Source organism: Rattus norvegicus, chromosome 3 (genome assembly GCF_021556685.1).
Source record: "Rattus norvegicus strain SHRSP/BbbUtx chromosome 3, alternate assembly SHRSP_T2T, whole genome shotgun sequence".
Lineage (NCBI taxonomy): Eukaryota > Metazoa > Chordata > Mammalia > Rodentia > Muridae > Rattus > Rattus norvegicus.
The window spans coordinates 60101673-60114878 of NC_141536.1; the positions used below are offsets into that span (position 1 = coordinate 60101673).

At 43.7% G+C, this 13206-nt stretch overlaps 2 protein-coding genes and 1 long non-coding RNA gene across 6 annotated transcripts in view; 1 reads left to right on the forward strand and 2 right to left on the reverse strand.

Annotated features, from left to right (window-relative positions):
• Window positions 1-90: 90 nt before the first annotated feature.
• Window positions 91-3545, reverse strand: Ift70a1 (intraflagellar transport 70A1). Its single transcript, NM_001271494.1, has one exon. The coding sequence runs from the start codon at window positions 3320-3322 to the stop codon at window positions 1328-1330; it is 1995 nt and encodes a 664-aa protein (NP_001258423.1). The 5' UTR covers window positions 3323-3545; the 3' UTR covers window positions 91-1327.
• LOC147995535 (uncharacterized) lies at window positions 3368-10969 on the forward strand. Of its 2 annotated transcripts, XR_015683620.1 has the most exons (4): window positions 3368-3412; window positions 4754-4894; window positions 9681-10095; window positions 10749-10969. It is a non-coding gene; the product is annotated as an uncharacterized LOC147995535 (long non-coding RNA). The 2 variants fall into 2 exon arrangements; XR_015683621.1 differs by lacking the exons at window positions 3368-3412; window positions 4754-4894 and adding an exon at window positions 4556-4687.
• Window positions 10970-11743: 774 nt separating this feature from the next.
• Pde11a (phosphodiesterase 11A) overlaps window positions 11744-13206 on the reverse strand; it is a 370466-nt gene continuing 369003 nt past the window's right edge. For all 3 annotated transcript variants that reach the window (NM_001127480.2, NM_080893.2, NM_001127481.3), the window contains 1 exon segment: window positions 11744-13073. In NM_001127480.2, coding sequence (NP_001120952.1) covers window positions 12912-13073 — 162 coding nt within the window. In that variant the 3' untranslated portion in view covers window positions 11744-12911.

Consider the following 13206-nt stretch of genomic DNA (forward strand, 5'->3'; position numbering starts at 1 on the left):
CTTTTAAATATGAAATCTTTACATCTTGAGTGAACAGCAACAGGTCAAATAATAATGTAAAAACACTTTACAGTCAAATCTCAGACACACTTACTATTATGCTATTATTATTTCTCTACCTAAAGAGATGGTTGAATGTGTATGAATGTAGAATGTATATGCTATACTTCATATGTCTACACAACCCCTTTAAACATATAAGTGACTCCCATTTTTCTGGAAGAAAAGTGTTTTGTTCTTTCCAAGCCTAAATTTTCTTCTTGATGTTCTGTAAGATAGACCGACAATTATTAAGAACAAAAGGACATCATGGAAAAAACAAGGCTTTACTTTACACTTTTAGGGAATGAAGTTCTTGAGTACAGTGAGGAGCACTCCCCCTAGAATTCCCCTGAGAGGTAACTGGGAAGACTGTGGCCAGGGAACTGGTAAAACGAAGAAAAAAGTCCCAGATACTTTTTATATTTTAACTTTATATTATATAAATATAATTTCATGTATCAATATTTATACACCATTAATATCAGAAGGGACTTTGATAATGTCAAATAGAATAAAATGTACTTGCCTTTCTGAAGAAACAGAGAAACAAAATCCCAGCATTGTGCCTTCAAAAAGTGACACCGGTATAGGAATTAAATATTGATTTTTAAAATTACTTATATTATCAATCACTATTAAAGGTCAATTATGAACAGTAAAACATGAGATATTTCTCAGTTTATTAGCTTCAAACCACCGCACTGTAGTTTTTTATTTAGGAGCAAAATTTCACACTGGATTTTGCACATTCTACAAAAGAGCCACTAACAACATGAAGACTTTTGTTAAATGTTACTTCTTTAAAAAATAAAAAACGCCAAGACACTGAAAAAAGCTTTAAAATCCACAAGTGTACAAAACTTCTGCACTACAAATAATGAGGGTGAGCTAAAGCAGAACGTGTAATCCCTGAAACGACCTCGAAAGTCCAAGTGTCATGTAACTAAGGCTCATGTTCGATACTTGTCCTCCATGGATAACATGATGGTTCACAGACAGCACACTAGCAATAAAGCAAAGTGTGAAACAGCAACGAAAGGATGTTATAAACCCGACTGGATGGTGCTTTCTCATTCAGTTCTCAAATTTTAAATAAGTGCTTCTGGGTTCATTGGTTACGTTCATTTGGTGGAGTTTCTCATCAGGAAAAGCTGTATCTAATTGAATAAGCATTTAAGGTAGACAATGTGCAACATGTAAAGAGTGTGAGAATGTTAAAGCTTAGAGTTGAAACACAGTGCCAACATAACAAAGCCTTTGTTGTAAAAGTCATTAACAGAATGTACTACATATTCCACCCTATGATCTCATAAATCAAAGCTTTCAACAGTCTGGACTCATAAGTGACTGTATTCTTTCCAGTGTGAATTCTTTCTTCCTCCAAGGGTTGTTCGAGAACAGCAGGGATGTTTCTACCAAAAATCTCGCAGTGCTCTAGAAACTGGACACATTCTTGAACAACACCATCACAAAGAACTATCATGTGCTTTGACATGTTCTCCAGTAAGGACAGGAAGCATCTTTTGGCATAATACCACGTATCAGTTCCCAGCTTCTTATGGTAAGGCTCCAGGCTCTTGATAACCCGAGAGATGCCAAAGTCATAGTTTCCTTTGGCACAATAAAGGGTTCCTATCACCAAATTCACAATGCAAAGGTGGTAGATTTTCTTGTCCGGGTCTTCATAGGAGAGTTGTTCCTCCTCTTTCTCAATCTTCCTCATCAGCTCCTCAGCTTCCTCATTTTGACTTGTCATAATGTAGGAAACACAGAGGTTAGCTAACACGATAGCACTGACACCCAGGATGTTATCATAATTCTTCTTGACAATGGGCTCATAGAAACCAATGGCCTCCTTGTACTTGTTTTCCTGCATGAAGAGGACATGGGCCACATTCAGCTTCCACACATCATGGTCATTACAGAATTCCACAGATTTGCGGAAGATCTTCTCCACCATTTGATAATTCTCAAGATTCCAGTAGATTTTTGCCTGGGCCATCAGTACAGGGATATACTTCTCAAGGGTTTCGTCATATTCATTCACAGCTTTTTTAATAATTTCATCGTCTCTGTTATGCCTTGCTTCTTGAACTTGTTTAGTGAGTCTCCTGAGCTGGTCAGTCAGCATACCTGCTAGCCCATCAAGTTTAATGAAAGCCTCTTCAGGAGCTGTCTGGCAAGTGATCATGGCATCCAAGAAGTCATAGAGATAGGGTGTGAGGAACTTGTAAGTCAAGTGGGCGTTTTCTGCTAGAACATCAGCTGCCAGGTCGAAATACTCATATTTACAGTAAAGCAGCAGCAGGTTGCCAAAGGTCTCTGGGGGGAAGGGGTTTTGCTGGAGCAGAAACTGGAGCTTTTCAAAGCCCTCTGTGGGCTTGGCATCCATGTTCATCAGAGCCTGGTTGTGCAGGGTCACGGGGTCCAACTCTTCCTCTGCTCTGGGTGGCATGTCAGTGAGGGTTTCTTGGGCTACCTCAAAGTTTCTCAGCTGGTACTCTATGGCTGCCTTGAGGTTGAAGGCTTCGATCAGAGCAGTCTGATGAAGGACTGCAGTGTTGCCGACACTACGAATATCAATGCCTTCAATGGTCATGCCCACACCTAGTTCTGGGTGTTGACGGATGCCACGCTCAATGATGTCAGCGATATGCTTCAGAGCAGGCGCATACTGCCGACTGCTGTAATAGGCTAAAGCCAAGTTGTAGGAAAGGTCAGGTTGGTAACCAGAAGCCTGCAGGGCCGCTAAGAACTTGGAACAGGCAGCTTCGTAGTGTCCCTCCTTGTAGAGCAGACAACCCATGTTGACCAAGCCATCTGGGTCATTCTCCCCTCCACTGTCTTCTCCAGCTTCCCCACTCAGCAGCTGCTCCACCAAGCTCCTGGCTCCTGGGAGATCCCCTTCACTGTACTTGATAGCAGCCTGCAGACGAAGGACTCGAGTCTGATAGGTGGGGTTGTCCAGGAGGAAGGCGACCCGGGTGGCCTCTGGATACAGGCAGGCCTTGTAGAGCGCCTGGGCCTGATACAGGCGGTACTGCTCGAGTTCCGGATGCATCTGGCTCAGTTGCTCATAGCACTCCGCAGCGAGCTCGAACTCCTGCAGGCGGTAGTAGCAGTAGGCCAGCAGCGACAGCCCTGCGCGGCTGCGGGGACTCCCCTGCAGCTCTGCGCTCAGTAGCTGCACCGCCTCTGAGTAGCGGGAGTCGCGGATGAGCCTGTACACCACCGCTGTGAACTCACCGTCGGGAACTTTCGAGCTGCTTTGCCACGCCATAGCCGCCAAAATTGTGGCGCGTGCTAGTTTCCAAGGCAACTAAGTAACCGGAAACGGAAGTTCATCCAAGGGGCGGCGGTTAGCTCTGAGGTAGAATCTGTTCGATATGACTAGGAACTGTTAACATAGTCTCTGAATTTTTGTTTTGTGTTATAAGACACAAACTGGGTAGGGACAGAAGTTTGAGAAGGGATAGAAAACTGTTACAAGCAGTCCAGATATTGTATTCCTGCTTTCTCCCGGCATGCACCTTTGTTACTTCGCCATGGGACCTAACCACTTTGCATTCTGGGAGTTGTAGTTTTATTTCATGACTCCTTAACCGTGGGGACTTTGGTATATTTTTTTGGTTTTTGTATTCAGATAAGAAAGGGATTTTTTTTTAAGCTTGTACTTTTTCCCCGTTGTATACCTTGAAATCTCCTCAATTATCTTTCAGTGTGGAGCTAAGTGCGCACTTCTTAATAGAACAGTACAGTGACCAAGCTTTCTCTACCAAGTAGAAGATGATCTACTAATGCTGGGTTATTGAACGGCATTTTATTAAGAATATAGCAAGCAAAAGTAAAATAGCAGATAGAAATAGGAAGTAGCAGATAGAAACATCAGATCGATAATTCAATAAATTCAATAGAATAAATTGGAGGCTTACACATACTTAGTTGAAATCAACTAGGGAAGCCATTGAGGTAGTTAGCTAGAATTTCCAATGAGAGTTCCAGGAAGAGCAGAATGTCTAATTGGGTAACTGTGCCAAGTAAAATAACACAAGCCAAGAAGCAGAGAGATAAGAGCATCAAATCAGGCCTTCCCAAGTATTCCCCAGGAATGACTAAAGCAAACCTTTTGAAAGAGTCATAGCTGAGTTCCTAACCCAGATTCTGGGCAGAAGCAGCTCTCTCTCTCACCTCCACTGTGCCATCTTGATCATCTCCAAGATGGATGTAGATAGTGTGATACTGGGATGGCTGAAACCTTTTAAAATCTCAGTGACATGTCTCTTCCCACAAGGCCACATCGTCCCCAACAGCGCTACCAGCTGGGGAACTAAGTGTTCAAACATCTGAACCTTGGGGGACATTCTCATTCAAACACCACAGAAGCTGAACTAGATTCCATGGGGAACAGTGAGTGGCAAGTCATTCTATCCACACGTCTCCAATAATCTATCGGCCCTGTCAAATGTGGCACCAAGTGTGTATGAGGAAAGATTACTGTCTTTTTTTTCTACAGAAACAACCAACCAAATTGGTGTGGGCAGTAGGCTTCTCACTTCAATGTGTCAACTGCAGCTTCAAACAGACGGACAATAGCCAGTGGGGTTGTGTATCCCCTAGTTCCTGGTATAACAAGGAAAAGGCTGAAGTAAGTGTACAGTCACTCCTACTACATAACAGCTGACTTTACTTACTTTCATCCTGCCCTCATCAGAGAATTAGCAGCCATGTGACTTCTTAGACATCATCACACAAGGGACATTCATGCAATCAATAAGAAGGAAGGAACAAATCACACCCATTTCATGTGTGTGGAGTGAGTCTTTGGTCCACCAACGATCTCCACAGAAAGCAGGTAAGGACTACTTCTGCATCCCCACTGTGAGTTTACTTTTACTGTGATTCTTTGGTACCCTTTTAGGTGAAGTCTGTGGTGGGGGTATGTGACCTGTGCTGCTCAAATATTAAGGAATATGATATGTCTCCTTTACAGCTGCTGACCTGCCTGACGTTTGCTCCTTGGAAATTCACATGCAGTATTTAAAAATCTTTATGTGTAGACTGTCATTGTGAAAAGGCTGGTCTTAAATTATGATGAATGAACACGGAAACAAAAAATGACCTTTTATCCCTTTAGTCTCTCTGTTTGCATAACTGTACTTACATGATGAAAACATCCCACCTTCAAATGACTTTTTTTTTTTTTTTTTGGTTCTTTTTTTCGGAGCTGGGGACCGAACCCAGGGCCTTGCGCTTCCTAGGTAAGCGCTCTACCACTGAGCTAAATCCCCAGCCCTCAAATGACTTTTTAAAACACACATGCATACACACAGACACACACACACAGACACACACACACACACACACACACACACACACACACAGGGTGGGGGGTGGTTGTCGGCTTTCTCCCAAATGTCTTGGCTACCTGAAGGGGATCATTTGGGTTCCTCCTTTCTGTGTTGGTACCTATCTATACACACAGCAGCTGAAGTACACAGGAGGGTAGCCATTTTGTGTCCTCCTCCTTATTTCATGGGAAGCTGCTCCAATGGTCTGGCTTGAAAAGAGCAGGGCATTTGGCATAGACAGATGGAGAGCAGGGTCATTTTCACAATGCAGCGAATGCACCAATCCCACTGTGAAACTGGCTTGCCCACAATCACCGCTGTGCTAGGCTGACTTTTATTTGGTCTCTGATAGGCAGTTGGGGAGTCGTTTCATTGTTTCTTGGATGGGAGAGGTGAGAGATCTTTTAATTAATCATAGAAGGCCTGGAAAACAAACTGAGTAGAAGATCGTGAAGTGGGGTTGGGGATTTAGCTCAGTGGTAGAGGGCTCGCCTAGCAAACGCAAGGCCCTGGGTTTGGTCCCCAGCTCTGGAAAAAAAAAAAAAAAGACTGTGAAGTATAAAGGATCATTTTTGTTTACGTCAGGGTCTTGAAGAGCTGGATGTCAAAAGCAAATCTTCAATATTACCCTCAGCGATCAGATGGCAGGCAGTGGCTCTTGCAAAGTGCGTTCCAGACATGTAGAAAGGAGTTAATGACTGAGAAAGAGGTGTGACAGTCACGGCTGGTTTTGCTGGACTAGGTCAGGGATGATTACCAGGAAGAGTGTGCAAAATATCGCAGGGCAAAAGCATGTTTGGTTCTTAGCATCCTTCTGCTCTTCCTGCCAAAATACATAGCAATCAGATGTATAATGGGTCGAGATTTCCTTTTACAACTAGCTGGGAAGTACCTTTTGTTACCCTAGGAATGTGACCATTTATGACTGGTAATTCATGAGTGTCCCATGCACAACCATGTGTAAGCAATTTCCTTGATAAAGGAAGTCGTTTGTAAAGCTAGTGTTTTTCTTCCCCATTATGCCTCCTGACCTTTTTTTTTTTTTTTTTTTTTTTTTTTTTTTTTTTCCAGGATGGCCCGTTTAGGAGCTCAGTTCCATTCAATTCTGATCATTTCAAACCCATCTCCACTAAGAACAGGGAGGCAATGAAGAGATTAGGGCCGAATCTGTAATGCCATTGATTGAGTTTTAAGAGCCTGAGTTCAGTTTTTTGAAACAGTGGAGCTGTCTGTACACCGACTCAGCAAGATCACTCCTGGGGCTGGGGATTTGGCTCAGTGGCAGAGCACTTGCCTAGGAAGCGCAAGGCCCTGGGTTCGGTCCCCAGCTCCGAAAAAAAAAAACAAAAAAAAAAAAACAAGATCACTCCTGTTTAGTTGGAGAGCCATTTCATCTCACGAGGGGCTTACCTTTCAGAGAAATCTTCCTCAATATCGAAATAAGATCTTTCTTGAATGGACTTTGATTTTGATCAAGTAGCTTGTATTTTCAAGTCTACAGTGTTACTAAACCAACTTATCTCAGATTGTTTAGGAGTGTTATAGTTTACAAAAGGGATCAGCGAAGAAGGCAAAACTGTGGATCCTAATTTGTAAAACAGTCGGGCAGCCTTTAAAAGACAGAGCTACTCCAAACCCCAGGAAGGATGCACTCTGTTCATCACTAAGCCCACTTTGCCTAACTTCCCCCATTCATCCCCACAGACCTTTTGTGAGTTAGAGATCTTCATTTCCACCTCACTGCAGGCTGCAATACACAAAGAAGCCAGTGGCTGCAGTGGGCAGTGCTGGTATTTGCTTATACTGACCAGTAGAGGGCCTCGCTGCACCTCCTCCCTCTCTTCCCTGGGCGTCTCCTCCCCCAGTCATTTGAATTGGCTCTAGATTATTTGTTGCAATTCATTCTGACCGAAGAGGCGCAATGGTGTGAGGATTTTAAAGTTTAAGCACCGAAGCCATGGCATAGTTGTATCATGTCACTGTGGCTGTCAGCCCTGTGTGGATGCGACCCCACCTTCTGTAACTGTTCATGCAGACTTCAGCAATGCACAACGGATGCAGGGAGAGCTTTGGGCTGCAGAATTCTACCTCCAGACAACCTTCCATAACTCTGAGAATCTTTCGTCAGTTTAAAAAACGAGGCCCCAGGATTCCTCTCTCACAATCAGACAGAACTGGCCAAAGTCAATGAGCAAAATTGTCACCATTTAAATGGTAGGTGTTAGAAAGCACGTATCTTTCTCCCAGCCCTCAAGACAAAGGCTATGCCAGAGTGTTAGTTAAACATTGAGCATTTTATTAAAAACAAGAATAGCTTTTTTAAAGTAGCCTGTTTCAAAGCCATGAGTAGTTGCTTCTGAAATGGCCAGGTAGCATTAAACCAAGTGTTCTTACGATACAGTATCAGCCTAGAAAGCGCACAAAGAGAGGAGCTTCACCCAGCCCAAATGGCAATGTCTTTCCCTTCTTCTGTACAAAACAATGATAATTAGGAAACGAGTCAGTAGGGAATCCTTTTTAAATTGTTGTAAATCAAAAGAAAATGGCAGAAGCAACAGCCCTCCAAGGGAACGGGACTCAGTAACTAGACCTCTATCTCCACACTGCACTGTGCTTTAAAACTGCTCTAAATAGGATTTCATCTAAGTCTGCGGTAGAGCAAGAGAAAAATGAGCACTGTAACACACACATAGACCTCTCTAACACACACATAGACCTCTCTAACACACACATAGACCTCTCTAACACACACATAGACACAGACACGAACGCAGACGAAGGATGGCCTCAAAGAACTCACTTGGCTTCTTTTCATAGCAAGCAGTTCATTTACTTCATAAACCAAACACGTTGGCACCAGTGTGTACGTTCAGAAACATTGATTGGTACAGATGGACACAGACGGATAGTTTGCCTTTAGTGCTGCTGAGAGATGCACAGACATGCAAGGTCATTCAAAATCAAAATATGTACAACCCAAACCACTAGATGGGGGAGGGGAGAGGAGGGGGCACGGACAAGGGGAGCACAACACTGGGTGCTGCTAAATCGAATGCCACCCCATGAAACTCTCCGGGCACATCCTAGTTTATTTCCGCCGTCCCCAGTCTATTATTGTTCAGTTAGCGCAGTGGTTCTCAACCTTCCTAAATCTGTGACCCTTTAACACAGTTCCTCATGGTGCTGTGACACCAACCATACAGTTATTCCCATTACCACTTCAGCACTGTAAATTCTCTCCTGTTACAAATTTTAATGTAAATCTCTAATATGTAGGGAGTCTGATATGTGACCTTTTCCCCAAATGGGTCGCAACCCACAGGTTGGGAGCTCCTGACTTAGGAAGTGTATGATACGTTGACCACTAACAGCCAGACCTAACCTCTAAGTTCCTAGGAAAATTGGAGTTCGGAAGCTCTTGACAGTACCCGGCAGAGAAACCATCCCAGTTTGACACTAGGAAACATACAGAGTTCACTAAAGGAGGCCAGGCAGAAATTTTAGGGTCCCAAACTAGGTTACATTCAGTGGCTTTTGCTAATCTTTTTGTCATCCCCCGGCCCATGCCAGTGCATTTTTCTATATATTTGAATTTATTCCAAACATGTTTAGATTTCTGATGCACTTGAGAGAAATTGTTTCTATTACTGGAAGCAATGATTGGTTGTGTGTGTGTGTGTCTGTGTGTGTGTGTATGTGTGTTTCTGTGATTCACCAGGGTCAGTAAATGGGTTTTAAAAACAATTGTACCTCACAGTAAACAGAGTAGATTCAGGCTAATGACTTGAGTCACTAACAGAAACATATTACTGTCACTGCACTAATAAAAACATTCTGAGATCATTTTAAATCCAAGATACTTGCAAACCCAAAGTCCTGGGAAGCATGTAGGCCTTCATAAACAGGAAACGCGTGTACAATTTTTACTTTTCTTGGCTCTCTTTATAAATTCCCTTCTAAAGTAATGATTCCCATATGGGGCGTAATGCTATGAGATAACCAAAGGCTGTTCTTTGTGAACTAAGAGAGAACACACTCACAGGCAGGTACTGATGGCTATATCATCCTCGATCGTTAGAAGCAGGCTCAGACGCTTTAGGAAGCTTGTTCTGGGTCTGCTCCTTCTACACGGATATTTTTGCATCCTTCAGTGAGAACATGACTCTCAGGTTTGTTTCTATTTTATTTGAGAAGTAGGAAGAAAATGACCTGCACGAATTTTCCAAAGCAAAGAATAGCTTGGTCCTTTGAAGCAGAAACTGATTAAAAGCTGGTGCTTTTATTTACCAGGTAGAAGCCTGCAAAGTTACCCCAAACCGAGAGGCCCATCAGCAGCCAGCTAGGATGGACTCCTGTCCTGCTGTGTACTGGTAGGTACCCTCGGCTGGCTGCCCAGTTGCTCTCACCCACCAGAATCTCCAGCTGTGTTGTAGCTTGTGCACGGATGAGATAATGCTCACTAGTATGAATAAATACAATTTCTGAAAAAAAATACATCTCACACAAAAGTGGGATGGACTCATCTCAGCTGTTCATGCCTAAAGACCTGAGGAAGAAGACAATCTTGTCTGAGTTTCAGTTTGAAGAAGTTTCATCTTTCAAATGCCTTCTGCCAGCAAGAACCAACAGTGGTCAATAAAGATCGGCAAGTTCCCTCTTTCTGTGCTTCAGAAAAGCCAACTACAGAGATCGGCACATGACTCAGGTTCGTGAGAAGGAAACTGCTTTGCAGGGGCTTTAAAAATACCGTCAAGTCCTAGATTTCCAACCTCTAAGCTCCAGGGTTTGACACCAAGCAGGCTACCACCCTCTCTCGCACTTCCCCATAGCCATGGAGGAACAGAGCCGGGGACATTAGTCAGCAGTTTCTGAATCTTGACCCACAATGGGAAAGATACCCGAGCCAGGGGAAATAGATGGAGGCAATTACAAACAGCTACTTGATTGATGGTTGACATTGTCAGGCCTCCACTGTCTGGCAAATTGCAATGGTGTTGAACTCCCTTTGCTACCAGTGGATGTTGCTATTGGCAACCGTGCAGTAAAGCCAATAAAAAGGCAAGAAGAGGAGAGGAAAACTCAACCTTTGTGGAAGCCGTAGGGTCTGTGCTATAAATTATGTGCCCCTCAGCACTATGTAGTATCGACATTCAGGGTGGAGGGGACCTGTCTCATTGCTGCCTGCAGTCTCTGGAAGACCCTAGGTTCGGTATTATCATAAAGCACACGTTTGAAATTCTTGGCTGCAGATGGACTGGTATCCGTTTTTCTGCCTATTTATTTATTTATTGTTTGGAAGGGTACCAGATGTGTGCTCACTGCAACCTCATATGGACTGACTCTCGATTCCCATCTTAGATATAAACGTGATGAGGTGATGTGGTGCAGTACCGGAAGGCAGCTGGGCTGCAGACCAGATGATCATGCAGACGGCCCAGCCCCACCCCAACCCTGTCTATTCCTAGCTCCGCCTCTCCTTTGTTCCTCACCTGAAGGAGGGGAGACAGCTCTGCAGAAGCTATTTTCCTTTATAGCAGAGTGATTCAGAAAACCGGCTTAATAAAATCCATAAATCTGAACAGCCTCTTCTTACCTGCGCTGTGGAGGCTTTTTTTTTTTTTCCCCTGGGCTCATTTCCCCCTGCAGTCTCTCCGGTCTTCCCTGCAGACACAGCTGTAAAAGGCACCTAGCAACATTGTTTCTTAGTGCAGGAATCTCTTTCTCCTCTCCTTTGTCAAGCCCCTCCCTGTGTGATCGGCTCTCTTTCCTGCTCAACTGATGATACGGTTCTGCACCCTCTTTTTTTTTTTTCCTTCTGGAAGTGCGATGATTTTTCTTTGTTTGGATTGACTTTCACCTTTCCTTAGCCGTTTTGTCTTAATCATCTGCCTCTGCCCCTATTTCTCCTGTAGTCTTCTCTCTAGTTTCTTTTTCTAGCTTTATCCTTTGCCTGGTTTATAATTTTATTGTTTCTTGCCACAGTAAAGCTGCCTTCCTTGCATGATTTTCAGCTTACTCCTCTCCTGTCTTGTTAGTTTCATTTAACTACCCCCATCTTCAAACATCTCCTGAATACCCAGAATGCAAGGACGGTGAAACTCGACCCCTATATTTTTGGAATTTGGTAAAGTTAAAAACTGATACTGATCAGTAAAAGTAAGAAAAAAATGTTTTGTAAGTTGAGGGAAAAATTTTTGTTAAGTTTTTGACTGTTCAGAGCTGGGCTGACTCTCAGGTTTCACATTCCCTAGGGAGTTCTCTATGGAGCACCATGTATGTGAACAAAGTCATGTTTGTCTGGACTCTGGGCGCCCAAAACCTGCTTCACACAGAAAATTTCAGATTCCAGCTATCTTGTGCCCTGGGGAATCCTTGGAAGTTTATTTGGACAAAAGATTTTAATGCTAAGATTTCTGCAAATAAATTCCTAGTGTAATCTCGCTTGACACAGAGAAATCTAGGTCCAAACTCACTCAACTAGTGATGCAAAGTGAGGGACAGGAAGCCCAATGTTCTTTGGGTAAGACAGATCCTGTCCTTAGTGTCTCAGGCAGCTTTCTAGTGAGCATACCTCTTTAAAACTGTTTTCACGTGCTGTAGATCTGACTTCTTACTGGATATAGGTTGTGCAGGTGTTATTTCCTGGCCTTTCTAGAACATTCTTTTTTACATGTAAGGAAAAATGTAAAATCAGGGTTCCTTAAATTTTATCCCCAAACCTTCATCCCCTTCACCTCAAACTATTCCACGACTGGTCACAGGGTTCCTCTGCACCTGTGAAATATTTCTTTGTTGGAAGCAGTTCTGGTGTTCATACATGTCACTTGTACATGTGGCCTTAGATTCCTTTTCACCTTTGCTTTAATAAAATTATTAATCTGTTTCCCCCTAGAAAAAGGCTTTGTTTGCAACAAAGGCTGAATTAAAAAGCTGAACCATGATCTATCTCACTGCAGAGTTACAGCTCCTGTGTAACACCAATTAGACAAACACACTATATTACTACTGTGGCAAGCAAGATTGGGGTTACCTGGCTCTAATAAAGGGAGCAGGCTTATCCACTAGCAAAGGAGACGAAGGGTCTGGTGCATTACAAAGAAGCAGTAGATTAGAAACAAAACACCTAGAATGCAAATCTGCATTCTTGGGACCGGCTGGAGCCTGCTCCGGAGAGGCTGCACAGAAAGGAAATGCTCATAACAGAAAAGTGCCATACAGGAAGCAGCCATAGTGACACTTTTACAACGGTGTCCTCTCAACTCAGCACGAGTGGGGTGATGGCCTTCAGGTCCACGGATCCAAATCCAGCAGCATGGGTTCATGACAAAGTTGAGGGTCGTATTCTCTTCATCCTTCCGTTTCTCTGCCGCCAAGCACACTTCCTTGTGTGCTTCCTGATCCAGTCAAAGCTTTAGGACTGTCGGAGCTGAACGAAGAGGGTGATGCTATTCAACCAAAGCAGATAGTTCAGGATGCAGAGGGTCCTCCAGGCCACAGGGTGGCGCAGCAGCTCTGGGTGGTTTACAGTCTGTCCTCTCCGGCCACCGCTGGGCTGGGACTGGAAGGGACTGGGGAGACAGCAGAGACCTGTAGTCTTTTTTGGTGCAACTCTTCCCACTTCCTGCGGTTGGCGGCCACTGAGTCCAGCATCGGCTTCAGTTTTGCATTGACTTTCACCAAGGCCTAAAACAAAGAGGAAACAGGTGGAGAGAGACAGCTAGGTCATGGTCATGTATAGTCTTCCTCTTTCTGTTTCAAGGGGGAATGGGAACCAGTTATATGGAAGGAAATGATTACGCTGGTAACCATGAACTAT

Bases quoted from the DNA above. Each gene is read 5' to 3' on its own strand.
- Ift70a1 (NM_001271494.1), bottom strand. From the start codon at position 3,322: ATGGCGTGGCAAAGCAGCTCGAAAGTTCCCGACGGTGAGTTCACAGCG.